This window comes from Xiphophorus couchianus, chromosome 2, assembly GCF_001444195.1.
Source record: "Xiphophorus couchianus chromosome 2, X_couchianus-1.0, whole genome shotgun sequence".
Classification (NCBI taxonomy): Eukaryota; Metazoa; Chordata; class Actinopteri; order Cyprinodontiformes; family Poeciliidae; genus Xiphophorus; species Xiphophorus couchianus.
In genome coordinates, this window is record NC_040229.1 from 15,374,802 (window position 1) to 15,402,282 (window position 27,481).

The following is a 27,481-nucleotide window of genomic DNA, read 5'->3' on the forward strand; positions in this document are numbered from 1 at the left end:
AGCTTTTGTTTTATTTATTAAACCCTGTATTTAATTTTGTAGTTTTAATTTTATCAGGATTACAGTGCAGTGTGCAGTCATAATCATTGAACCTGTTCACATGTTGTCATGTTCAAGCTTATGTATATTTTATTGGGTCTTGTGTGATTGAGTAATTTAAAGTAGCGAGTAATTATCTGGTGGAAGGAAATGATGCCTGGTTTTCAAAATGTTTTGCAACAAAAACATCTTAAACATGATTTAAGGTATTTCACCCTTTTTATCAGTGGGTCCATGAGAACACAACTGTCCTCATGACAGTTATAGTGTTAAATGTCTAAAAGTAATTATAAAAACGTTTGGTTTTTACCACCAATCAGGATGCCTAAGAAATATCAATGTGAGTCTGCAGACTTAGCAAATAGAGAAATGACACTCTAAGATACAGAAAATTTGGAAAAAGAAGATACACAAGTGTATGTTTCTATAATGTGTTGTTTCATCTGTTTTATCTCACAGGAGGAGATAAGTCAGCCCATTCCCTCGACCTGTCTCCTCCCCTTTACATCTTCTGTACAGTAACACTGGAACATCAAGGTGAACTGAACAGCACAGGAACCTGATCGCTATGTTACTGCAGAAACCCCATCCCAAGCTTCTAAATCAGGCTACAACGTCTATACATATAATATGTGGCAGTTCTGCAGCTTCTACCAGATGTACACACACACACGCACACCCACACACACACAGAGCTGTCCACTCTGAATGTAAATGCCCTCCACTGGTGAACTCTCAGTATGCTAACGAGCTTTAAAAAGCAGTGTCACTACACTAATGAATATGCATCAGGGGCCCGGTGAGGGTGACCTGTAGGGATGGGACAAGAGGTCTCGAGAGGTGGGGCGACAGGAATGTACACCGCATCTCTCAAGAGACCTGATTGGACAGAAAAAGAATATATTCACCACAATAGAACACCCACTGTCACTCACACCCACACATCCTCAAATAAACACACACCCTCAACCCTATCTTGCCCCACCCTCCCCGTTGTTGCCTCTTGATCCAGCTTCACACACCTGCTCTGCTTTGGTTGATGTCTGAAGACTGATGCGATGTAGAACTATAGGGCAGCAAACTGATCCACACATCAGCGCTTTTCTTTTTGCTTCTCTGACTCCTTCAACATCTCTCACCCTCTTGCAATACTGAAGGAACAGAAAAATCTGATATTTGGACATCTTTTACCACAGGTATGGATTCAATATTTCCTTTCATTATATCATTAGAAAGTCATTGTAACAATAATTTCAGAAAATGTATAGATTTTCAGAGCAGAGAGCGAGTTATAGACAAAAATTAGATATAACAAACCACATAAATCAGATCTAAGCAGGCCTGCACCAAAAATTTGAATATGTTTAAATTAAAAAAATGTATAAAAGTGACAAAGACTATCTGAAAATGGGGTGATTTCAGATTTAACACCACATTTTTAAGATTAAGAAAAAAAAGTAGCTTTATAGGTACAATATGTTGCAACCTTTGTTACAATGAAGTAGTGCAGTTAAATCAAGCACATAAAAAGGTGTAAAAAAAATCTATTTATTTGCAGAAATTACACAGATAGTGTAAATTTCATAATTATAAAAGATGCAGGTTAGTTAGACTAAGATATAAGTAACATTTATCATCTCTCATTACTGCACTGAAGCTCAAAAAACCTTTGAAAGTGAGATAAGTGTCTGCATGGATGTGCTGATTCAGCCCCAGATACTCAATACCTGTGATGTCTGCAGAATCGAAAATAACAACCCAAAACATTTCCTGTGCTCAGGAATCAAGTTTTGGCAGCACTTATTGCACTGGCGTGACCTTGGCACATGACTCTGACCTCTGGCAACTGAGCGTGGAACAGCGGAGATCCACACGTGGTGCTTCACACACTTCCTACCACCCTTCACGAGCCCCCCCTCCCCCTCAGCCGTACCTCTTTAACTGCATTTCAGCAGCTTTGGCAAAGACAGCAGCTTTCATATCCTGTGTTTGAGTGTTTTTGCAATGCCAGCAGAAACAAGAGAAGTTATTTGACACTGGTGTATATACTCCATTTATAAGCGCATTATTGCATCAAATATTTGATCAACAGACTAAGGAATCTGTCCACGATCACACGGTCTGCTCTGAAGGGCTCTTCAAATTACGTTAAATAAAACTACACACTTTATGAGATTTATAGCTGTGGCAGTCTCTGCCTCGTTTGAACGGTGATGTTGCAGAGTGGTGCTGAGCCTTCTCTTTTTTGCACTGTTTTTATTTTTCTGACAGTGAAATCCCTGATCTGTCTCTGCGACCGATAATGAATCGACGAGCTGCACCGAGTACCTCATTCAGCCCCACTAAGATCCCAAATGCAGCAACTACACCGGGCAAAAACCAAACTGGAAGCCAAGGTGCCAATAAGTTCATGAATGAGCTACGGAGCATCCACAGTGAGTTGGACAGGAGAATCGATTTCCTTTGGATCTCAGTCATATTTCAAAACTATTGTTGTATTCAGCACTTGTTAAAAATATTAGAGATTATTGCTTTTGCTCCAGTTAAATATTTAATATACTACTTAAATACAGGATATTGGCGGAAGTAAATGCTTGGATTTAGCAACAGTTTTGGTGGCACATCCTGGAAGTTGTCAAAGGGGATGGTAGATGGGAGCCTCAAATAACCTGAGGTTAGCACATCAAAATCAGAAACCATAGCAGAATTTTATGAATTTTTATAATGGAGCTTAATATTAAAGTTAGGTGGGAGGCAGAGCAGAGAGTGAGTTATAGGCATATAAATGTGAAACCTAGGGAAGAAAGTAATAAAAGTATTGACATAAGAATAAGAATAACAAAAATAAGTAAATAATTGAAACATACTCTCCTGTCTTATAATAATAATAATAAAAATACATATGAATGTCTGTCTGGATGTATGGCGGGAGGGAATTGTTGCTTTTGCATACAAATTACAGGAGATTCATATTTATCTACACCTTTAATATTAGGTTTAGGCCCTGTCGATATCAGTGTAGAGGATCTACACCCTTTCTGAAAAAAATCCTATAAAGATGACCATTTTTTTGGAAAGATCTTGGAAAAAAAATTACTCCAATTGTTCCTGAGACTTCGCCGGGCTTAAATGACAATGTAAAGTGAAATAAACCAAAAACAAGTACGATGTGCTTGAGGCCAAGAATTACAGAATGTCAGAGGTGCTGCTATGATATAATTGTTCTCAAACAGCCTTATATTGATTATTGAAGTGAAAATCAGGGTAATTAAAGCACCTCACCTGATATGTGTTTCTTTAAAAAAAAAATTCCCTCAAACATCAATTTAATGTAATTTTTGAAAAAGCTTGCTTAAGGATTTAAACGATTCTGACTCTTTTTGTAGTTATTTTTAATGTAGCTACGAGCAAATAAAGTGGTGACAAAGTGAAAAGACTGAGGGAGTCTGGGGAAGTCTCAGAGTGGAGAGGCAAACACTGGAAATCTCTGTTTTAATGTGCGTGACCTTCAGGCACTGAGGCAGCACAGCATGAGAAAACATTATGCCACCATGATCAAAATAGTCACTTAAGACAAGAAGTGTCTTGGAGACCCATTATCAATTAATGGTGTTTACTGCTTCCTCCATAAAGGCCATCTGTTATATAAATACAAAACCATAGATAAATGCTGCTTAGAAACATTCTAAAGTTCTCTGGGTGCAGAAAGATCGAGGAAATGATGCTTACTTTTAGAGCATCATTTTGAATAGGAATTTTATTTTAGTTTCATTAAATTATTTGCAAAACTCAAAACAACTTACAGAGATTGTAAATTATTCACTATAAGCTAATAAAATATTTTACTCAGCAAGAGTAGACACATTTCGCAATAATCAAGATGCAGAAAATCAGCAAAATGTACCCTTTATTAAACTCACCAAAGGAAATATCTAAACTGATCTACAATTGTCATAAAACATTCTACAAATGTATTGCCCCCACATCTCATGGTGTGGGGGCAATGAGTTATAAAAAGACTTCAAAAAACATCTGTCAGGTCATCTGCAAAATTTAGCACTGTGGGAGGAACATTCATAAGTCCTGTAATCTAAACTTTATTTTTTTTTAAGTTAACCAGTGTGTCCAGGGATGCCTAATTAGCAATTTTCACACATTTTTACCTGTTAAGAGGGTGATATTACCAGACTGGACCAGATGCAAATGCATTATTATTTTATCCCACGCATTTTATGTTTGTGATTTTGTAGAACCATCCTGGGCTACAGCCGCCCTTTGCATCGTCATTTTGTGCATGGTGCTGTCATGTGTTCTTTGCATCTGGAAAAAATGCTTGATAAAGAAGGACAAGGACAAAGAAAAGGACAAGAAGAAAGGAAAAGAGAAAATCAAGGGAGGTTTTGACACTGAAATGGATGGGGGTCACAATGAGGTAAGCTAGTGGACAACAAACACATTCACGGACAGTCACCTCCTGCAGACACATTGTCCTTGTAATGTATCATAGCCCTGACGTCTGGGTCACCCAGGACGAGTTAAACTGTCAGTGCACTCTAAGACTAATGGACGTGCTGCTCATCGCTCATGTTAAATGTAAAATTAAGGTGAGGTGATGAAAGTTGCTTTGAAGGAGATGACTGCCTTGTCTGAACAACAAACGTCTACTGTTACATAGGTTAATGAGGAAAAATAGCACAAACTCGTCTGTTTCCATGTTAAAGAAATGGCATGTTCAAATGCATATTCAGCATTTATATTGAATCCATGTCTATCTCTCTGCAGCCCACAAAAGATGAAACAGTCAAAGAAACGGAGCTTTCGAAACATGAGCCCAAGGAGGACGAGAAGCTCGGCCGACTTCACTTCACATTAGACTATAACTTCACTGAAAATTCGGTGAGTTCCTGCAGCTGCTCCATCTTCCAACTGGTTATCAGCTATATGTCTTCATCCTGTTGCCATTCTCTGTGCTCACGCTACAGCTAGTGGTCGGCCTCTTGGAGGCTTCAGAGCTTCCAGCAATGGATGTGGGAGGCAGCTCTGACCCTTATGTTAAACTCTACCTGCTCCCAGACAAGAAGAAAAAGTTTGAAACTAAGGTCCACAGGAAGACGCTAGAACCGAACTTCAACGAAACCTTCACATTTAAGGTAAAACATTAGAATAGACACCCTATTTAAAAGGGCTGGTTTGTTAATACAGTGCTGGAGGAGTTGGCTTCAAACAGATATATTCTGTTTATGTTTTTTTTTTCTTTTTTGTCAGACATAATGTTTCAGATCATTTAACGAATGTTAATATCAGTCACAGATGACCTGACTAAATTCAAGATGTAGCTTTTAAATAAGGATTTTATGAAATGAATAAAGCAATCCAAACCAATCTGAGCTTTTGAAAAAAAAAAGTTCTCCCTTGCCAGCAACAATCGCTATCAAGTAATGACAGGGAGGCTTTTACATCACCATGGAGAAATTAGAAATTTTGAGCCATCATAATTCAATCAAAAAGACACATCAGACATTAAAATTTGTTTTGTGATCTGAAACATTTAAATGCAACAAAAAAGCAAAAATAGAAGAAAAGGAGGTCGATACTTTTTCACAGCATTATAGCTATGTGAATTTTTGCTCTTCTGTAAAGGTACCGTATACGGACTTGGGCGGAAAAACCCTTGTGATGACTGTGTATGACTTCGACCGGTTCTCAAAGCACGACGCAATTGGGGCAATAAAGATACCAATGAGAGGTATAGACTTCAGCCAGTCTCTGCAGGAGTGGAGAGATCTGCAGAAGGCTGAGAAGGAAGAGGTGGGAAGATAACTTTACAGAGAGCTGTATTAGTTAAAATTATGCTTAATGAAAAGCCTGTGGGTTTTACAAATGACCTATTAGGGAAAAATCTTTCTTAAAAGAAATAATTTCTATTACTTATAATCAGACAAAATTATGCTATTTTAAATTATTTGGAATCCAGCTGTTCTGAAGCAGTTACCTGCGACCATTATATTAAAATATCATAAAATATCCATTATCTGACATTCTTCCAACTTGATCTTCATGTTTGTAAATCAGAGCGAGCGGCTTGGAGACATATGTTTGTCCTTGAGGTTTGTACCAACTGCAGGGAAACTGACTGTGGTTGTCCTCGAGGCCAAGAACCTGAAAAAAATGGATGTGGGTGGATTATCAGGTGAGTCTAGCTGCAGAGTTCATGCAAATTTTAAAACTGAAGTTAGCAGTAAATACTTTCTGTCCATGATTAATGAATAATGATGACTCTGTTTTACAAAATTCTCAGAAAATAGGAAGTTCTGTGATTTGTTTAGCATCTAGATCTTGTTCAAAATCAGACTGTTGGATCCAATTTGAAATCCAGAAATGAAATAATCCACAGGCCAATAGATAATGAGATTGCTTTTCCTTATTGAACTTGTCTTTATTACCAAGTAACACAAAAATCAATGGATTAATAAGGTGAACCACAATTCAAGTTGTGATGTGGCTAAACAAAAATAAATGTCACAATCTAAATGTAAATTTATGTTAAAAGCCTTTTTTTTGTTAGAAATCCAGATTTTTATCTTTTGCACATTGGAATAAAAAATAAAGCCTGAAAGCTTTTTAACACACTTACTCAGACTTGGAAAATAACAAAATAAAAATTCCAAACTTTTCCTCACTTTTTCAGAATCTTGAGGTCATCTTAGATTCCCGTCACTAAAATGTTTTAACATTTAAAGTAGCTGATGTGGGTCAGTTCAGTTCACTTGGATCTTAAATAAGGAATCACTACAACTAATGTTGCTTTTCATTGATAGAGTTACAGAACGGTTGCCAAGCTTTTGGTCTGCTGCTTTAACATAAAACACCCCTGTTCTCTCTTGCAGACCCATATGTGAAGATCCACTTAATGCAGAATGGCAAACGACTGAAGAAAAAGAAAACTACTATAAAGAAAAACACTTTGAACCCTTATTACAATGAGTCATTCAGCTTTGAAGTGCCATCCGAACAATTAGAGGTACGCTAAAGAGGTATTTGGGGATACGTAGACTTGAATAATGTTCAGCGTATAATCCTTCTTCTGCATAAACTTTCTTTGCAGAAGGTGCAAATAGCAGTGACTGTGCTGGACTATGATAAGATTGGGAAGAACGATGCCATTGGGAAATTGCTTCTGGGCGGTAACAGCACTGGGACTGAACTGCGCCACTGGTCAGACATGCTGGCCAACCCACGACGCCCAATAGCCCAGTGGCACAGCCTTAAATCAGAGGATGAAGTCAACTCATTACTTTCCAACAAGAAATAAACCAGAGTGCAGGAAAATCGACTATTTATTTTAGGCTTATTTACCATCCTTCCTTTTATTTATCTTCCCAACTATATTAACCATGTAAATATTTTTGATTAAACATTTATGTTAAAATAACTGACTGTAAGATTTTTAGAGTTACTTTTTTATGCTTCATCTTAAACATTATTTTAAAAATACATAACTATATAAAGTGCAATAAAACAAAAAAAGATAATACATTATGTCACATCTGTTTTGTGTTCACGGCAATAACAAACAAAATTCACCAGTAGAGGGAGACAATTTAAAGTTCTTCAATGAATGTTTGACGGTGATATTCTCTTGCTGCTTTGTAAACTTAGAAAGCAGCACCTTCTTACCTTGCTTGGTAAGAAGAGTTGACACCACTATAACATAATTTTAAAAAATGCTCTATCTTACATTTATGGTGCATTCTCCTGTATGGGCTCTATAAATGGCTTAGCCTAATTTTGAATAATTTGATAAACTAATCTAAACTTTTGGTGAACTATACATTGACATGAAGAGTTACATATATTTTTTTGCCTTTAATATTTGCTTGTTATATTTTAGATGGGTATTAAGCATTCACTCACAACCTACAGGCATACATTCATGTCAAATTATCTGTGAAAGTTGTGACCACATATCATATAATGTATTTTGGGATTAATACAGACATTAGATTTTCATATGGTACTTTTTCTATTAGTATTTCATAAAGGTAAGCAGTTGAAAATGGTAAAAATTGTCAATAAAAACACCACTACCCCAAACTACCAATATTTCAAGCTTTTAACACAAAATGAAGTAAAGAACTAAGAATTAAAACCTCACAAACAATGTTTAAAAAGAAAGCTAATTCATAAATAGAATCACTATAACTTAATATCACTTTAAAAGTAAGAAAATATTATATGATAATGATGATGGTATATGAGAGAATCCCATAACTAGATTAAACACATGTAGATTAAACACATGTATCTTTAGCCTACTCTGGTAGCCTACTCTGGTAGGCTAAAGATAAGCTAAACATAGAAAACCTAAATCTTTAGTCACTCATTTTTATACTCCTATGATGTGATCTTGACAACCATTTGTCAAAATGGGAAAAAGGAATATTTTCTTACTTGAAGGAAATACACCCTTTATGTAAGGCAGATGCATCTTGAGCTTCATCAGTCATAAAATGGCTACAAAGACATTTACTGGCCTAAATTTGCCTCTATCTATCTTGCTGCTATTAAAGCACCCTTGGCTTACTCTTAAAATCATCACCATGCCAAATCATTGGCCATGCTAAGCTGCATTGATGCAGTAATTCATGTAATAGGAGACCTAGCCAAAAACGGGGTGTATAGATTGTTTTTATAGACTAGCCCAATATTGAAGAAAACTGAATTCTTGGCTTCATCCTCTATTAGGTGTAACAATAAACAAATAAAATTATGCTGTGTACAATATTTTTTTTATTTTTTGCTTTTTGAATAAAAGTACTAAAACAAATTAATTTTCAAAATTTAATGCACCTGTGAATGAAGCTTTGTAAACCTGTAGCTTGGCAACACGTGAAAGTTAGATTTGTTAGAAATGTCTTATAACAAACTAGCTAGATTAACAGATTAATTCATAATTCAAAAATATATAAATTATTACGGAAACTGAAATAATTTTCTGGCAACATTTTTCTTTAAATCAACATATAATCTGTAATGTCGACACTGTTACTGGCTAATAACCTAGTATTTACGGTACTCTTATGAGGTAATTTCCATCATGATATACCAAAATATGACATGTAGTTAATTAGTGTTTATCTCAAGATAGGAAAACAGACGCTCTCGGTCATACTATCGCAGTCATAAAGGCCTCCTCCACAATTTCCCTCCCTAAATCACAGTATGAGAAAGCAGAGCCGTGCAGTCAGAATGGGGGTGTTGGTGTAACAGAGAGCTCATTGCAGGCTCACCTGTGCACGCAGGTGTGGACAAACCGCTCGTCATCTTCTTCAGGAGGGGCTTTCGCCTCCTCCAGGTGGCTTTACAGGTGCAACTGGGTTTCATCCCGCTTCCTTCTGCCAGATATCCTAAACCCTTTCCTCTCGGGACAGCTGAGATGCACCGTTAACGTTTCGGTGGGACTTCCTTTCGAACTCTGAGATGAACGTGAAGTGGACAGTTAAACGATTTCTTCTTCTTTCGTTTTCAGTCTCCCACTTGCTGTTACTTGAGGGTAAGTTAGAGTTTTGCTTATCCAGAACGTCATCAACCAACACTACACGTTGCCATTTTTTTATTCCATTCGAGAAATATTTTTTGTTTAACGTTTATTTTTAAAGACTTTGTCTCTCACTTTAACATGAAATCAACTCAATTAGAAATAACTTGCAACTACCAGTCATGTAAAAAAAACTGCTTCCTTGGCTTTCTTCCTCAAATTGTTGATACAGGCTACAGTTGAGTCTAAATGATTCGTGCCACTGGCTGATTTAGATTTATTTCATCCAGTCATCCAGTCAAATTTGTTTCTGAAAGGAAATGACAAGGCATCTGTCAAAAAAATTAAATAATGCACAAGAGTGTATTATTAATTATTATTAATCAATTTCAAATAAATTTTAATTAACTGAAATAAAATGTATCCATGCTTTAATTAGCATGGATAAATTCCATGTCAGTAATTATTTTGCTATAAAATTTTAAATAATCAATGGAAAACATAAGTTGGCTTTACACAAACAAGTACTTTGGTTATTTTTATAAATGCTGTTAAGCTTCTGTCATGTATCTTCTGATTGCTTCAATGTTAGGTTTGAAGGTCTCCTTGCCATCAGACTAATCGTTTGCTCCCTCTACAGATCCTCTGTCAAATTAGTCAAGATAGGGATTGGGGCACTCCAAAGCATTGTTATTATTACTGTAGCTTCCTGTTAGAAGGAATGTATTGCTGAAATTAAAAGATTGCCTTAAATCTATATCTGTCACAGGGAGTAGTAATTCTAGCCTTTATTGCAACTTTTTAAATTGTAAAACTCAAAATTGATTTGTCTTGAGCACATGTCAGCCTAGGAAAATAAGTTTGTATTTAAAAAGGAGCCACACGTTTTAAGATTTTAAACTCTAATCCTGGTGTTGTGCCATTTTATTTAGGAGGTCAGAGCCGACTTTCAGTGGCAGAGGGAAGATCACAAAGGTAAATGAAAGAGAGAAATGTGGAAATGTTTTTTTGTTTTTTCCCACAAATGACTCCCATCCAAAGTCATAGGATGGCCACGATAAATGTATGCTTTCAACCAAGACAATGTGTGTGACAGAAACTGATTGAATGTGAACTCGCATTTTTTTTTGTGAGCAAGGCTTTAGTGAAAAGAAGTTTGGAGTCTGGATTCAAGTGGTGTAAAGTGCACTTAAGTCTCCCCTCTGACTGTTTCTACCCACTAATGTGCATGTTTGTCTGTGCACAGGAGGGCTAATGCACTTCGGAGGAAACGGGATCTCCTTGGGGAGGAGGTTTGTACACTACACCTAAGAGAACCAGAGGAGGTCAGGGCACCCTCATGCGCATAACACCTCATCCGGCACAAAGCTGTCTTTGTAACCAACTAGACACAGTCACAAACACGTACACATTTCACCCACTCAGTCTGATACAACGTTTAACTTAAAGCAGCAGATACACAACTGGTGTAACACAGAGTCAGTGAGGCTGTTAATTTTTGAGAATTTTTACAGGAAATAATCTAAATGTCTTTTGTATGTTGTTTTTTTCCCCCAAGACATATAGGCCATTGTTGCCGGAAAGTTCACTGTCACGCAGCGTTTTGCACAACTACACAGCCAGAGATGAATCTTCAGGTAAATACGATCTTGAAATTTACCCCACATTTACAGAACATAAAACTCTGTATGGAAAGAATTTCAGTTTGTCTTTCTGTCTGTCTCAGAATATTGTGGCTGCCTTAATGGAGGTTGGTGTCAGGAGGACAATGTGTGTGACTGTTCTCAGTTTCAGGCATTGGGAGACCGCTGCCAGATCAGTAAGTCATTCACTCGCATCTTCACACATTCATATCATCCTCTTATGTCAGTTCATGTTTGTCTCTGTCTTGAAAATAATATGCCTTTCCTAACAGATTCAGACTTTATGACAGCTACAATGAGACTCTTTCAAACATTAATAACCTACACACTTGACAGTTATATTTAGTAGAGGTTTCTTAACTTTCTGGTGTTATTATTTCTTGCCATAATTCCCAACCATGTTCAAACACACCCATTCACAAAGACCTGCATAAAAGATATGACCAATAACTATGGGGTTTAGTCAAAGGTGACAAAGTTTCTAGCCTTTAAATTTGAATGTAATTTCTGGTTATGTCCTGTAGACCTCCATCCAGATATCCAAGTAAATATTTTTTTCAATTTGAAGAACTAAATTCAAGACTGTATTTCTAATTGAGTTCATTAAAAGTCGTGCGTCCACCTAGCCAATCCGTCGAGATTTAAAGTCTCACGATTTGCCAAATACCTGCCAAGAACATTTAAACATTGGATAAAAAACAATAAGAACCCTGGAAATTTGAGCATACAAAAATATGAAACGTGTAGGGATGTAGTTAGTGCTAAAACCCATAAAAGTGGTTCTGTTGTTACTTATAAAGGAACTTAGATGTTTGACAAAAAAGTACATGAAAAATTTAAGTTTTGTTTAAATATAATTGTCAAGGTAAAAATAGTTAACATACTTAGGAAACATTTCTGATTGAGACACTAATGAGTGCACAAAATACCACTCACTGATAAAATTACAGGATGTGAATCACTATAGCTGCCATCCATGCTCTCAGATTATGAGAAGGGTCTCGAGCAGCATCTTGGCATAGCAAGCCATGGGGATTTTCCAGCAACAAAGGGCTTTTACAAAATTCAGGTATTCATTTTCAACTGATAAGTTTAATTAAATGCAAAATGATGAAAGATATAAAGATGATAACCGAGATCAGATGATATGTTTGCCCTCTCAGTTTAGTAAAAAAAAAAAAAAAAGACGAAAAAACCCTTCCTTTTACAAGAACGATTTCTAAATTAATTAAGCCGTTGTCCTGCTAGTACCTAACCAGGGCCAGGATAGAGATGGGATCTGCAGGTCGTGGGGTCAGCATCACTTTGAAACATTTGATGGGATCTACTTCTACTTCCCTGGAACCTGCTCTTATATTCTGGCTCAGGACTGTCACTCAGCTACTCCAGAATACACAGTGTGGGTAAGGCCAATATACAACATTATTTAACATCCTGTTATTTTGGTGTGAATAAAAATGCTATGCGTTATATGAGGTATGTTAAAGCAAAATGTCATAAATTTGAAACAAAACATACTAAGCAACCTTTTACTGTACGTCTTGGGTTTTGCACATTTTAGCATCTTTCCTCTTGTCTTTCAGTATACAAAGACAAATTATAAATGGTAGCTAAACTTTCCCAGTGTTTGAATTCTTTACTCATGCCAATCACTTCTTTAATTAGCATCTCAAATGATGACAAAATCACTGAACAGTAAATGTATTTTGTTGTTTCTTTAATTCTAACAGCAAAATTTACATATGGATTTGTGTGATTACAGAATTATAGATGTCAAGCATATATTTATGGTAATCCTTAATGTAAAAATGTTATGCTATGATAAAATGGAAAGGACTTAACAGTTATCCAGTAGAATCGTTGAGTCTGTCCACAATGAGAGTACCTCACTGAAAGTCATTGCCAGAGGTTGTTGACAGAGTGTTGTATGCAGGTATATTATTTAAAAGATCTGTGGAAGAAAAAACATGGATCAGAAATAGTGGCTGAAGCACCACGGTAACCACAGCCTTGAGTAGATTGTAAAGCAAAGTCCATGTCACATTTACTGTGTTAAATGTGATGTGGTAATTGCTATAACATATCGCTGTAATAATAATTACAACTGAACTGTTGCTCAATAGTCTAAAGTAATTTTGTCTTTTGATTTTGAAATCACCCTGCCATCAGGGGAAAGAGTGGAGAAGCTCAGAATTCAAATTTATTGATGTCCAATGTGACTCTTTCTATTGTCAGTGATGATTTGAGGAGACATGTCATTTTTCTTATGAAGTCCACAGTCAGCAAAGCTGTCCATGAGGACAACTTTATGGAGATGCTGAAATCATCTCCTCACAGGATCTGTCAACTGCTGACACTCCCCAAAACATCAGCTTTAATGACCATGACATCATTGCCGTTAGCCAGGAATTATTATTTCCCAATCCCTCCCAATTCAGTCTGACGGTTATTGTCTAAAGGAAGACAGGAGACACCAGACCAATCAGTGCAGATAAACTGAAGGCTGCTATTAAGGCAATCTGCACTTTTTCAGAAGCTCAGCAGAGACACAGACTGATGGCCTCCATGCCACACTGTTGATCCATTTTTAATGGTCTTACTGTTCAATCCATGGACATACTTTTTCAGTTAGCTGACATTTCTGTTTCAATTTGTATTGATCCTAATTACTATTATAATATTCTGAGAAACACATTATTTGGCTTTCATCATATGTAAGAAATAATTCTGAAAAGTAATTATGTTTTTTTTAATCAATTTAATTATTAACTTAATTTAGATGTAAATATATGAAATATGTGCATATTTATGTTGAAATTTTCCCTTAGAGAATTTTTATTCTTTATTCTGTTTTATATATTTTATATTCTATCTTTGTGTGAACCTACTTTTGCCTGTTGCTTTGCTGCAGTTGCACAAATACTGCAGCAGTGGAACAAAAAAAGAAATGTCTAACTATCTGACATCAAAGTTTCTCCTTTTTATTTCCATAATTAAAACAAACTCTAATGATAATCTAATGCATTTAAACCCACCTCTCTAGTCCATTATTTTGCTTGCTTTCTCAGATTCACAATAGCAGAGCGTGCGAGGGAAGTGTGTATGCATGTCCAAGAGCTCTCAGTTTGTTCTTCCCAAACGAGGAGGAGATCCATATCTCTGGATATCAGGTGCACCAGGGAGGTCGCAGGTGTGAAGAGAACAAAACAACCTAATAACATTGACCAATAAATGCCAAAGCCATCAACATTTCTCAATGCCTGACAGTATCATTTGTGACTTTCATTTTGTCTGTGTTTATGAAATGTCAGGTTAAGTTTGCCTCAGACTGTAGGTGGGGTGTTTATAGAGAGACTGGCTGATTACCTGCTTGTCAAGAGTGTGTTTGGCTTCTCTTTGGCCTGGGATGGAGGCTCAGGCGTCTACCTGAAGATGAGCGAAGCGCACCAGGGCACCCCTTGTGGCTTGTGTGGGAACTTCAACCACATTGCTGGTGATGACCTCGCCACTGCTCGGGGTAGGACTGGGCAAACTGGCCCCTCGTCCGTTTTTCTCCTCACTCAGCACCCACTCAGTGCAATTACTGTTATTATACACTCAGCGCCGATTCTGGTCAATTATAGAAGAGGTGGGACTATCATATACCAGAGCAGAAAGAAAAGAACTGTCACTTTGGTTCTAAAAGCCTAGAAGAAGTATGAACATTTCCTCATATGGCCAGTAATATTAATTATAATCTCTGGTTTTGTGGCAGAAAGGTTTCAAAAATAAAACCCTAAATATTTAAAATATGGACATGTCATTGCAATGCCAAGTTTTGTTTGAATTGGCTTCTTGTTTTACTTAAGAGAAATGAACATGTACTTGTCATTTTCGAATCTGTTGATATGAGCCTGTTGGTGACATACTGGCATGTGTTCACTCTGTGTTTAAGGCATTCGAACAGATGAGCCTGCGGGGTTTGCTAACAGCTGGACAGTGGACCTTCCTCACGAGAGAGCTTGTCCCTCTGTAGATCTTGACTTTACTGGTCCTTGCCATTCTGAGTCAGACATGGATGTAAGAATCATAGAAAAATGTATCAGCTTTGTATTTGTATTTTCATTGTAATGTATGCTATTTCCTTTTTGGATGAAAATTGGCAAAAGAGAATATGTTGAGTTTAGACATGGGTTGATATGAGATTGTGATGCTATCATAACCTTGAGTGTAATTTCCTAAATAATGAAGCCATAAGCTTGACGCTCTCCGTCTTTCCCATTCACTTGATGATGAAAACGACAAAACCAAAAAAAAGGGACTGGATCCTCTTAATATAGTTGAATGGTTTACTTCAGAAATAATAATAAAAACGGTACAAAGGTTACCTTTCCACGAAAAATAAAGAGAAACGACAATTTAAAAGGAAAGAGAGTGAGGTCAAAAAACTGTGTGGCTCCACTCCAACTGCCCAACTGACTCTTGCTAGCCACACCCTAAAATCCTTAATTCCAATCAGATATGCAAATTTTCAAAACTTAAGTGTAGTCAAATATAGTAAATTACTATGCAATAGATTTAACTAGTTATAATTTTTATCCAAATAAACAAATTATAATAAGAAATATGAACGTAACTTATCCTAAAGTCTGAATGAACAAAAACTGAATTTAGGCTTCTACATTGAGTACAAATAGCACTGCTTCACAGTATCACTGTATTAACACAAAAATTTAAACGAAAATGTCCAATATGGCCTATTTGCTTTTAGGACAGAAAAGTAACAATTAATTTAATAGTTGACTAGTTTCATGATACAACAGACAACCTCATTAAACATAAAAATTGGCCAGAGAAATAAAATATTTGCAAGTTTCATCTACCGTATTTTTCGGACTATATGCCGCTACTTTTTCTCCACGTTTTGAACCATGTGGCTTATAGCCCGGTGCTGCTTTTCTTCAACCGCCAGGGGGCTCTCTAGCAGGAAATGAAGCATTGGAAGTCAAAATTGGAAATTAAAGAAGAGAGTGTTAAGAACAAGCACATGCTAACAGCAGGCATGGCGGAGAAATTTCTTCACACTCATGCCCCCTCATCATGGAAACAACACGAAGGAAAAGATGCCGCTTTTAAGTTGAGGAGTATGGATGGATGAATGGAGCCGCTGCATGTAAACTCAGCGTGAACGAATCCATGTTTCGGCATTGGAGACAGGGCTGCGTCCTTAAGAGGAGATTTATTAAGGACGCTCCCTCGTCCCTGTGGAGGCGGAGATACCAGGTGCGGCTTATATAATATTTCCAGTTTTTTAATTGTAGGTGTGGCTTATAGTAAGGTGCGCTCTATAGTCCGGAAAATACGGTAATCTACACAAGATTAAAATTACACATACAGGTTTAAATAAATTTGGGCCTGTGTGTTCAATATTCAGGTAAACTAAGCTGTAGGGTTTCTTTCTAAAACCATTTTTGATATGCATTTGGCATCACTGGCCTGTAAGAACATCCAGCTGTGTTCAAGCTGGACAGAATCAACCTTTCTGTTGATTTGTTGAAAAAATCTCCCATTGTTCTACCCACTGTGTGCAATGCTCAGCACCACTGGCAGTAAAACGGACCCTCAGCATGATGCTGCCACCATCATGCATGACGGTTTGTATATCAGCCTTTGGTTTTAAAAGCCTCACCTTTCTAAACTTACAATATGTGGCCAAAGAGTTTCATTTTTGTCTTGTCAAACCATACAACTTTTACTGAGAATGTTTTGATATGAAGGCTGCTGGTTGTTCTTGAACATCTTTACCAATATTACCTCATCTAAGATTGAAGCCTCAACATAATTCCAGGAGGACAATAATTCCAGACCAACTTGTATCCCCAGATCTTGCTTTTAGAAATAATCAAAGTTGTAATCATTCAACCCGTAATGAATGATTCAAATCCATGAGTTAAACACTATAATTCATGTGACAATCATGCACACGAGTGTGTGTAAATGTACTTATGTTTTTTTTTTTTCAAACGTATGTATCCCGACCTTCTCATTCTTTGCAAATCTGCAGGATGCCATTGAGAAATGCAGTGCTCTTCTTTTCTTTCCGTTTCTGTCCTGCCATGAAAACATCGACCCGAATCCTTTTGTTGCCAGCTGTGTCTCTGACCTCTGTGTGTAAGTCATAGCCTGATCACAGCCAACTGTATGCATTCAAAACTTTTACTTGAACAGAATCTTGTATATCAGAAACTAAATTATAACAAAATGTTCTCTCTCTTTTAGGTCCGATGATGAGGAAACATATTGTCGAGCTTTGGTTGAATACACCAGAGCCTGCTCACATGTTGGATATCCTGTAAGAGAGTGGCGGGACAGTTTTCCATCGTGTAGTAAGGGTCCTCCACTGCTCTCTGCTGAGACACCTGTTAAACAGACTTATCCTCTCAGGCCCTCATGTGTCATTGTTATTGCTTGTTTTCTGTTTGTTCACAGACGACGGCTGTGAGGAGAGCTTTGTGTATAGAGACTGTATCAGTTGTTGTCCGCCCACATGTACATTTGAGAAAGAGTGTCTAGGAACCAACCTGCACTGCCTGGATGGTTGCTACTGCCCTGACGGTATTTAAACCAAATAAAAGGATGACTAGGTTAATAAAATAAATCAAGATAACTGAATGTAAGCCCTCTCTGCATACAGGTCTCATCCTACAGAATGGAACATGCATCCCTGCATCTCAGTGTCCTTGTGTTTATCATGGAACATCTTATGTGCAAGGACAAGTGCTTCAACAAGGCTGCAGTGTCTGGTATGTGTGATCTGTCTTTTGTCGGAACATATGACATAATTAACTTGCTAATTACCTATTTTGTTTTTTCAGCGTTTGCATGGGAGGAGTGTGGAATTGCACAGAGAATAACTGCACAGGTGAGTCTACTGATTAGGAAATTTGATAGTCATGTGAAAGAAATTAGGATAACCTATTGAATATTCATTTTTTTAAATTAATAGGGAATTTTCACATAACAATATCTAACTTAATTTTTTCTGGAGGAAAAACTGAACAGCTAGATTAAACAAACCAAAGGGAAAAAAATCTTGTTTTACTTACTAGACAAAAAATGTCAAGAAAGATTTGTGTTCTCACTTCGAATAAAGTTTGGACACCATACCTTCTAATGTATTTTACTCACCCTATTTTGTTAAATTAATTTTGTTTTGTTTGTCTCACTCCTCTCTTACAACTGTGAGATACTGTATTTGAGAAGCTACGTGAATGTACGGACTGTTTCATGTCAACCATTAGCAGTATAATATCATGACCTGGTCTTTGCGTCTGTCGGAAAATAATTACTTTTCTGACAGCCCTTTGATGAATGTTTTGGATCATTGTTATGTTGCAGGGTCCAGTCATGTTTCAGCATCATTCTTTTCTTTTTAATGCTGATCTAACACTGATTTAGAGGAGAATTCATGATGAATCTTATGATTGTGAGCTGGCTAGGTTTATGTCAATTATGTTCTTGTTATGATGCCTAAGTAATTTGAATTCAGTCTGAAGAACATTATTCCACAAGTACTGGTCTTAGTCTATGTCCTCTCTGGCAAACTGTAATTTGGCCTTCATATTTGGCTGATTTAATATTCTTTTGAGAAATTCCTTATTAAACTCATAAACTGCTACTTTTTCCCTGAAGGCAACAGACAGCTTATCTAATCCTGTCATGAAGTTCACCCTTTTCAACTCAAAGGTGAACACCAAACTATATTTTCTGAGCTTCAAGCAGGGCATACCTTTTTGAAAATACTCTTGGTATCTGCTTTTATGGGAATAAATGTATTCCTATTTAGAAATGACACATTTTTATTACATTTTCGTGAACATTTAAGAAGTTTTTTTTCTTCACTTTTATTCATATTAATGGATTTTTATATTATTGTTAAAATTGATATTGAACATCCATATGTCCAAATACAGTGACCCTGCAGTACTCGTAGGGGTCGGAGACTGCAAGCGCTTGCAAATAGCTAAAATGTGTGAATGCTTGAGTCGTCTTCCAAAAACTCTTTCAGTTGTCTACTTTAATAGGTCACATGCCATAAAACATAATATGCATTAAAATGCATAATGAACACCGTCTTAAACTGTGCAATTTTTGAGTCGATTTATGTTCTACAGAAAAATACTCAAATAGGTGAATCCACCAACACTTAACCAAGAAAAGGGGTGGCTGTTAAGAAAAATACACTTTTATTCTATCCTAATTTTTTGTGATTGTAAGCAACAATTAAAGGAGATGGGAAAAAAAGCTACCTTTCTATTTTTTCCGTCACAGCCGAGTGTTCAGTCGTAGGAGACATGTTTGTGACAACATTTGACGGCAGGATGTTTCTCCAGCCGGGGGCGTGTCAGTATGTGCTGGCAAAGAGCCGAGGCAGCAGCAAATTCACCATCACGCTGCAGTATACCACCTGTGAAGAGGTAACACACTGTCCCTTACACATGCAGAATAAAGTACTATACTAAGAAATATGTTTTCTTTCCCTGTTTTTTCTAGCTGATTGAGAAAGTTGTCCTGTCTTAGCAAACTCCCAAGTCCACACTTGTGTTTTATTGTCTGGACTTAATTGTCAGAACCAAACCAGGTGTCGGCTATAAAAAAGTCTCTTTGTATTGTTTATTTTAAGTTTGTGCATATTACTGAGAGGCTTGTTGTTTTTCTAATGTGAAGCACTTTGAACTGCCTAGTTGCTGAAATGTGCTGTACAAATAAACTTGACATCAGTTATGAACACAGAGACAAAATGACAATGGAACGGTCTAGATAAAAGCAAATTCACATCTAATACGGGATTCTAGTAGGAAGTGGGACTGGAAAAATCCCACCGTTTTTAATGGCAATTTTTCTCACTGCTACAGCCTTATGGGATTGGCCAACCTTTTTCTAAGCTTCAACTCTTATGGAACAGCTGTTTACAAGGATTATAAATGTGTCTAGGGCAATATTTGACAATTCTTCCTGAAATGTACAGTATATCTCAGGTCAGATATTGATGTTAGACAAAAGACCTGGCTCACAGCCTCAGGCTGAGATCAGGTTGAGGTCAGGACTCAACATCCAATTATAGTTCATCAGACTGCCAATTCATGTACGGAGGGGGGCATAAAATTGTCCGAAATGTGTTGGCAAAGTTTAGCACTCGTGAATTTAATGATTTTGATGGGTGAGTGAATACTTTTGGCGATATAGTGTGTGTGTGTGTATTTCTGTGTATTTTCATGACATGACTGGTATTCTGTCACTTTGTTTCATGACAGCATCAGGTGTGCATTCAGTCAGTGACAGTGGTATTGGATGAAGATGCAAGTCATCAGATCACCTTGACCAGAGAAGGGGAAGTGATAATTGGTGTCAACCCATCCCCCACCCTGCCCTATGTTGACGGTAAAGGCTGCAAATAAATAATGGCATCAATTGAAACTAGAAAATAAAAAACAACATTTCAAGTATGTGATATTTTAGTTATGGAACATAACTTTTAAAATTGAACGATTTTCTCTGGATGTACAGATGCAGTAACGGTGCACAGACTGACCTCTGTGGTCACACAGCTAAAAACAGGGATTGGTTTACGCCTGCTTTATGATGGCCAAGGAGGGCGGGTGTACTTGCAACTCAGCAGCCAGTGGCATGGACAAACGTTGGGACTTTGTGGAACTTTTAACGGAAACCTACGAGACGATTTCCTGTAACGATGTTCTATCCATATGAATATAAATGTTAAAAATGTTTTTGTGAACTTTATATGGGTTTTCTTGCAGGTCTCCAGCAGGGATGATAGAAGGTACTCCTCAGCTTCATGCAAATGCTTGGAAAGTGTCGTCTGCTTGTGTCGCTCCAGTTAATCTGCCCATTGTAGACCCATGTGAGATGAACCAGCACAATGGTATTTCTTTTCACAAATTTTGCTGTTAAAGCTTGTCTGTTTCTGGTCGGTCAGTCCATGATAATCTTTTTGCATGTGGCCCAGCATATTATGCTTCCCAGTGTGACGTGCTTTTGGAGAGTGTGTTTGCTCCGTGTCATGGCTACATTAGTCCAAACATCTACCAGCAGCAGTGCCGCTACCAGGCCTGTCGCTGTGGGAGCAGCTGTCTGTGCACTGCACTGGCTCACTACACTTACCTCTGCTCCAAACATGGAGTTGATGTTAATTTCAGGTCGCAAGTCTCTGAGTGCGGTAAGTATTTTATATGGTTGAAAGCCATAATCATCAACATTAATAGAAGTAATCTCTATTTTATTTTTAATTAGTGACAAAAAATAAAATTTTAGTGATATTTTATGTTGAGCTTTGTTTGTTGTTGCTGCTGCTTTAGGAATTGTATGTCTTGGAGGAATGCAGTACCACTCATGTGTGTCTTCGTGTGGCCGATCCTGTCGTGCACTTGCCAACACCGAGACCTGCAGCCCAGCTGAGTGCGCTGAAGGTTGCGCCTGTCTAGATGGCAGTTACTATGATGATGTGCGCAGGCGCTGTGTGCAGTTGTAAGACTGATGTATCTCCTAAATTATCTGTAAAAACAAGTGATTCTGAATGCAACTGAGAACTGGCTTGCACCAGTTATTTTTCTGTAGTTCCACATGGAAAGCATCAAAATAATGCATTGAGTTTCTCATCAGGTCACAGTGTCACTGCTATTCCATGGGTGGTGTGTTGCAGCCAGGAGAAGTGACCTTCAGTGCATCTGGCCCTTGGTATGTCACAGCTCCTCCAACTTGGTCTGAACATTTAAAACATTCTTCTCCTTCTTTCCTATCTACACATTGTCATACCTGAATACACCATTTGATTTCTTTGAGAAGGAATAAAAGCTTCAGCGATTATCAAATGAGACATAAAGCTCTTACTAAGATTGTGTTCGATAGCATTATTCCCTTTCATAAACACTTGATTCCTTCTCTCCCATGTCCTTCACTAGCCTGTGCAGAAATGGGAAGATGGAGTGTGAGCCAGAAGAAAAAGGTAACCTCTCTGCTCCCCTCCTTCTCTTGTTCACTCCAACAACAAAGTCCTATACCTCACTGGCTGTAATCAAGAGCTTCATTTCTGAAGTTGAAGCTTGTTTCTCATGACTGGCAGCTGCTGGTGATGTTTTAAGCAACTGTTGCATTGATTTTGCTGAGTATGTGTGTGTCTGAATATTGTAGAACCAGACAGTGTAGAAGAGGGAGAGTGTCCAGAAGGAAAAGTGTATCACAGCTGCACGGAGCAAAGAGGAGGCATGGCTTGTGCACCAACCTGCCGTAACCTGATGTTGAACCTCACCTGCCCACCCAACACACTGTGCATACCAGGCTGTGTTTGTCCTCCAGGGTAATAGACGGGCTTACCTTCTTTCAGTATTTTGCACTATTTTTTACAGGCTGTGATCTGTGAAATTATCCGTTACTGCTTTTCATAGACAAACACAAATTACATTTTATCAGGATTTTATGTGATAGATAGACCAACACAAAGTAATGCATAATTGTTGAAGGAGAAACATGCATGGAATTCAGAAATTATGGACAAATTGTGCATTTTTACTCATTACCTTATTGAACCATATGTCACTACAGTCAGTCAGGTTGTGTCCTAGCAAGCTTTTTCCATCTAGAGACTAACCTTTGTGCCAATTATCTTTGTACTTCCAGTACAGTGTAGGACTCTGGGAGCATCAGTTCTTATGTTTCCTTTTCTATGTCTTAGGTTTATAACTGGGTCATTCTAACACATGAATACCTGATCATGTGTTAGAATGATCAGGTATTCATTCAGGTATTCAGTATTTGTTCTCAATCAAATACTGATGTTATTTGTGATGTTACTTGCCTTTCATGACACTGTAATTTCGCAGAATAATTGAAATCAATTTAATTGATTAGGTGGAAGACAGTGAAGAAAAGAACTGATGATAGCCTCATGTTGGAATTGGATCTTAAAATAACATCAGACAAACTTGACGTCATTCTTGTTTCAGGTTTGAATTCCATTGAGATTTGTTAATGATGAGCTCATTGATCGATCTAACTTCTCTTACCAGTACAACCTACATTTCTTTACATTTGTACTTTTGTACTTCACAGCAGCAAAATTCACACTAGGTTGTTTTACTGTGGGGATGGCATGTCCAGGATGTAAAGTTCAATTCTGGGCTCATCTGATTACAACACCTTTTTTGCATGCTTGCTGGTTTCCCTATAAGGCTTTTTTCAAAAACGTATATCTGACTTCGTATAGCTTTCTTTCGGTAATGGCTTTCTTTTGACCATTCTTCCATTAAAGGCATGATTTGTGCAATGTTTCACTTTTCTAGTTGTAAGATTCTCCCACTTGAGCTTGTGGACAGATTTAGCTCCTCAAGAGTAATAATCTTTCTTCTCTCATCTTCATGATGCTTTTTGTTCACTAATGTTCTGGAACTGACTTCTGACACAGTCTAAGCAAAGCTAAATTTATCTAGATATTATTTACTAACAGAAACAATTTGTGTATTAGGTGATTTCTGGTCGTGTTACATTTTATTTAGAGCTATTGAAAGAAAATGGGGCTAATTTAAAATGGATTTGGTTGCTTTAAAAACAAAATATGATGAAGGGGGTTTGAAAACATTTGTGAAGCACTATATGTGTAACACATTACTATCAATGAACAATGTCTATTTACTATCGTGACAGTCATTTGTCCTAATGACCACTGAGTCAGTTATTATGATCTCGTGTAAATTTAATTTGTTCATCACTCAGCCGAAGAGATTTTGACCTCTATTAGATTTCCTGGATTTAAAAGGCTTACCAGCTAGCATTAATTAAAGCAGTGGCTGCCTGGAAGCTTATCTGAATCTGTAATCAATTTTAATTAATGAGCTAAAGTGCAGCATTAGGATTTAATATATTTGCTTGCAAGGTGTGTGCATTCCATTGGTGTTTTATCTGTTGGAAGGCTCGTGCTGCACCAGGGTGAATGTTACTATCCAGAGAACTGCCCCTGCGCATGGCTTGGACTTGAATACCTGCCTGGACAAGTTGTGGAAACATCCTGCTACAGATGGTAAATATGTCTCCTGTACTTGTTATTTTCTCTCTTTAATATAGTATACATTAATCACTAAACCCTGAATTCTAGAGTAATGGTTCAAACTTAAAATCTATAAGAAAAACAAATTCATTTAATTCACACATCTGCTCCATCTTTTTCTCCTCTCTGCTCTTCACTGGTGCACCTGTCCTTCAAGTGTGTGCCATCGGGGCTATTTTAACTGCAGCTACTCTCCATGTCCAGCTGTGTGTACTGTGTACAGCGACAGACACTATCACACCTTTGATGGCCTTGAATATGACTACCAAACCGACTGCCAGGTCTACCTGCTTAAAGTGAGTCTATTTTGCTTGCATCACGCATGATATGGGATTCTAGCAGTGAGTTAGCATGTGGAGAGGAACACCGTTTTATCATTTCCTGGCCCCAGACTAATTTGAATCTGGGAAACAAGATCTAAGGTAATTTCTAATCTCAAAAGAAAGAGTTGGTTTTAATTAGAGCAGATTAAAGTGTGTTTGTGTGTAGGGGTGGGTGAGTGAGAGCGCAGCTGGGTGTGGACCACAGTAACGCAAGCAGACGTTGAGCAAAGCTGAAAGTGATACAAAGAAACCAGTGTTCACATCAAACCCCAGGGCTCCTGCGCTCCCAGGGATATAGAATTAGAATTAGCAGAACAGACATTCTGGTTCAGACCCAACCGACTGCTGGCCAGCGCTCAGGCCTAAAAAAAGAATTGGGAAACAGGCCAGAGTTGCGTCTCAACACTATTTCCTTGTGTTGTCGGCCCCACGTTATTTAAATTGGACAGATACTTTTGGCTTTTCCACAATTCTTGACAAGCGAATAAAAATGTTTTACCTGTAGCTGCTCTCTGCATACAGTCAGACAGGAATGAGAATAATTGCAGGAATAATATTTTTTCCCTTCTTCTCTCGCTAGAGTACTGGAGAAACCGAAGTATCCATTGTTGCCCAAAACAAGGACTGCTATGAGAGCGGCATTGTGTGCATGAAAATACTGGTCATTCATGTGGGACTGACCAAAATCTACTTCACTGACAACTCTGGCAATCCAGTACATTCTTTACACACAGAGTAACAGTCTAAACCTTTTCAAAGAACCCTGTTTATTTTTTATTTTAAATTATATTCCATATTTTACTCCCCTCTTAGAGTCCTTCTACTGTTGTGGGTCGAGGGTCAGAGTTTGAGATCTGGAATGCAGGTTACTACACCGTGGTCCACTTCTCCAGTCAGGATCTGACCATCCTCTGGGACCGCAAGACTACTGTACATATAAGAGCTGGACCCCATTGGAAGGTGTGAACAAAGAACATGATCTTTTCAGGTTTATAAGAATGTGGTCCAAATCAAACAGTGTTGAGTAAAAATAGGTTTTTGGAGTTTTAAATCAGAAAACCATTTGTCATTTTCCATTTCACAATTATCCTCTACTTTGTGTCAGGCCTTCCCAAATAAATCCCATGAAAATACACTGAAGTTTGTTGTTTTAATGTGAAAAAGTTAAAGGAGTATTACAACTTTTAAACCTTACTTCTCTTTTTTTCCCTCCAGGGTCTCCTCAGTGGCCTGTGTGGAAATTTTGACAGTGTGACAGTGAATGATATGACCACATCTAGCCACATGGAAGTCAATAACGCACAGACATTTGGAAACAGCTGGGCCCTGGGACAGGTATGACTCAGCTTAGCCGTACTGCATTGATCTTTCCTTCATCTCCTTTCTTCTCTCCGTCTTTGTCTATAAACGTCTCCCTGACTCGCTCACTCCTCCCTTGTTCCCTGTTGCTCGTGAGCTGGTCTCCCTTGAGTCCACTGTGATATTTAAGAGTAATCAGACACTTGATCTCCCTCTGTATGTGTGTAAATGTGTGTGTTTTAGTGTGAAAGTGACTACATAGTTGAGCGACCGTGTGAACGGGACTTGGGGAGACAGCCGTACGCTAAGAGGGAGTGTGCTCTCCTCTACAGCGATGTCTTTGCACCCTGTCACAACGTGGTAAGTGCCACTAAAACGGACACAGTCACCAACTCACATTCATGCAGAGTAAATGCTGCAGTGGAAAGGTTATCCGGCTTGTAACAGGGGAGAAGGGGTTGAAGAGGGGTTATGGGAACGACTCTTAACTGATCCCTGGCAAATACACTTTTTGTTATTTAAGAGATAAACCGCACACCAGCTGCTAGGCTCCACAATTTCTCTCTCTCTCTTGCTCTCTCTCGCTCTCACACACTGTTTATCTGTTTATTACCAGTAGATGGAGCCATGTTTGCATAAACAGAAACAGTCTATGGGCCATAAATGTGAGTGTGGCACATACCTTGCTTGGATAATCAACCAATTAAATGCAAACAAATAATGTTTATATAGGTTTGCTTCTTGAAAGATGAAGGAAAATCCTGAACATTTGAACAAGTAAGCTCCTCTTAGTGCTGGATTTTCTTATCTATTTCAAATCTGTGTGGTCATGGCAATCCTAATTGAGCATACCTTTTATCATTAACCAGGGTGTATACCATCCACAGAAATCTAAACTAAAATTGATTAAACTAGATTTACCTGCACTGTTTAAAAATACTCACAACACCTGTTTTTCTTGTTTGACATTGAATCAAACTTTACTTATTTTAGGCCTGCTGTGTTTAAGAAACATTATTTCTGCTGACATGCAGCACTGGCAAAATATAAAATTTTATTCTAATACTGCTGTTTCTGTTATCTAATTCAGTCTACAGTCTTCATAATATTAATATGTTGTGATGTAATGTAAACCAGTGGTTTCAAAAATTGGGTTTTGAAACTCGCAATGGGTCATCAAACAACCTGCATCACCACGTCTATAAAAAAGTCAACAAGCAAAAAATTATTTTGATGTTTTATAGCAGATAAGAACAATGATCAGAATTTATTTTATTATGAGGTTATTAATTGGATTATTTACATGTGTTTAAATGATAGTTATCTTCCAAGCCTCTCCTTCTTGTTTTTGCAACACTGACAAGTTTAGAAACTGCCAGATTAAAGTACTATGGGATGAAATGTGCTGCTTAAGTGAATCATAATACTTGCTGTCAAAGAATGAAGGTGAAGTTAATCTTGCCTGGGGTATTTTGGCTGTTCATCTTAGCACACATCTGATATATTGCACTAGAATCCGACCCACATTCTCTTTGTCCTGATA

General features: G+C 37.7%; 2 protein-coding genes across 4 annotated transcripts in view; both read left to right on the plus strand.

Moving 5' to 3' along the window:
- Window positions 1-526: 526 nt before the first annotated feature.
- syt1b (synaptotagmin Ib) lies at window positions 527-7,552 on the plus strand. Of its 2 annotated transcripts, XM_028028842.1 has the most exons (9): window positions 527-1,235; window positions 2,311-2,474; window positions 4,290-4,471; window positions 4,822-4,935; window positions 5,022-5,189; window positions 5,680-5,847; window positions 6,112-6,229; window positions 6,927-7,060; window positions 7,145-7,552. In XM_028028842.1, the coding sequence occupies exons 2-9, from the start codon at window positions 2,342-2,344 to the stop codon at window positions 7,349-7,351; spliced, it is 1,224 nt and encodes a 407-aa protein (XP_027884643.1). In that variant the 5' UTR covers window positions 527-1,235; window positions 2,311-2,341; the 3' UTR covers window positions 7,352-7,552. The 2 variants fall into 2 exon arrangements, with proteins under 2 accessions (XP_027884643.1, XP_027884651.1); XM_028028850.1 differs by lacking the exon at window positions 527-1,235 and having other exon boundaries at window positions 1,296-2,474.
- A 1,905-nt stretch (window positions 7,553-9,457) lies between these two features.
- Window positions 9,458-27,481, plus strand: part of otogl (otogelin-like) — a 34,892-nt gene continuing 16,868 nt past the window's right edge. Inside the window, exons 1-29 of one of the 2 annotated variants that reach the window (XM_028026111.1) lie at window positions 9,458-9,592; window positions 10,510-10,552; window positions 10,824-10,869; window positions 11,136-11,214; window positions 11,304-11,396; window positions 12,469-12,623; window positions 14,289-14,410; window positions 14,532-14,737; window positions 15,155-15,279; window positions 17,264-17,370; window positions 17,479-17,585; window positions 17,689-17,814; window positions 17,894-18,002; window positions 18,075-18,121; window positions 19,531-19,676; window positions 20,514-20,640; window positions 20,767-20,944; window positions 21,018-21,142; window positions 21,227-21,436; window positions 21,576-21,744; window positions 21,880-21,954; window positions 22,179-22,222; window positions 22,408-22,573; window positions 24,182-24,289; window positions 24,474-24,612; window positions 25,220-25,354; window positions 25,453-25,599; window positions 25,855-25,974; window positions 26,182-26,298. In XM_028026111.1, the coding sequence (XP_027881912.1) occupies window positions 9,520-9,592; window positions 10,510-10,552; window positions 10,824-10,869; window positions 11,136-11,214; window positions 11,304-11,396; window positions 12,469-12,623; window positions 14,289-14,410; window positions 14,532-14,737; window positions 15,155-15,279; window positions 17,264-17,370; window positions 17,479-17,585; window positions 17,689-17,814; window positions 17,894-18,002; window positions 18,075-18,121; window positions 19,531-19,676; window positions 20,514-20,640; window positions 20,767-20,944; window positions 21,018-21,142; window positions 21,227-21,436; window positions 21,576-21,744; window positions 21,880-21,954; window positions 22,179-22,222; window positions 22,408-22,573; window positions 24,182-24,289; window positions 24,474-24,612; window positions 25,220-25,354; window positions 25,453-25,599; window positions 25,855-25,974; window positions 26,182-26,298 (3,444 nt within the window). In that variant the 5' untranslated portion in view covers window positions 9,458-9,519. Of the gene's footprint in view, window positions 9,593-10,509; window positions 10,553-10,823; window positions 10,870-11,135; window positions 11,215-11,303; window positions 11,397-12,468; window positions 12,624-14,288; window positions 14,411-14,531; window positions 14,738-15,154; window positions 15,280-16,153; window positions 16,483-17,263; window positions 17,371-17,478; window positions 17,586-17,688; window positions 17,815-17,893; window positions 18,003-18,074; window positions 18,122-19,530; window positions 19,677-20,513; window positions 20,641-20,766; window positions 20,945-21,017; window positions 21,143-21,226; window positions 21,437-21,575; window positions 21,745-21,879; window positions 21,955-22,178; window positions 22,223-22,407; window positions 22,574-24,181; window positions 24,290-24,473; window positions 24,613-25,219; window positions 25,355-25,452; window positions 25,600-25,854; window positions 25,975-26,181; window positions 26,299-27,481 lie in introns of those variants that run through there. The other variant, XM_028026104.1, reaches the window with a different exon arrangement.

Bases quoted from the DNA above. Each gene is read 5' to 3' on its own strand.
- syt1b (XM_028028842.1), top strand. From the start codon at position 2,342: ATGAATCGACGAGCTGCACCGAGTACCTCATTCAGCCCCACTAAGATC. The intron at 2,475-4,289 runs GTGAGTTGGACA...GTGATTTTGTAG, and splicing joins TGAGCTACGGAGCATCCACA to AACCATCCTGGGCTACAGCC. The intron at 7,061-7,144 runs GTACGCTAAAGA...CTTTCTTTGCAG, and splicing joins TGCCATCCGAACAATTAGAG to AAGGTGCAAATAGCAGTGAC.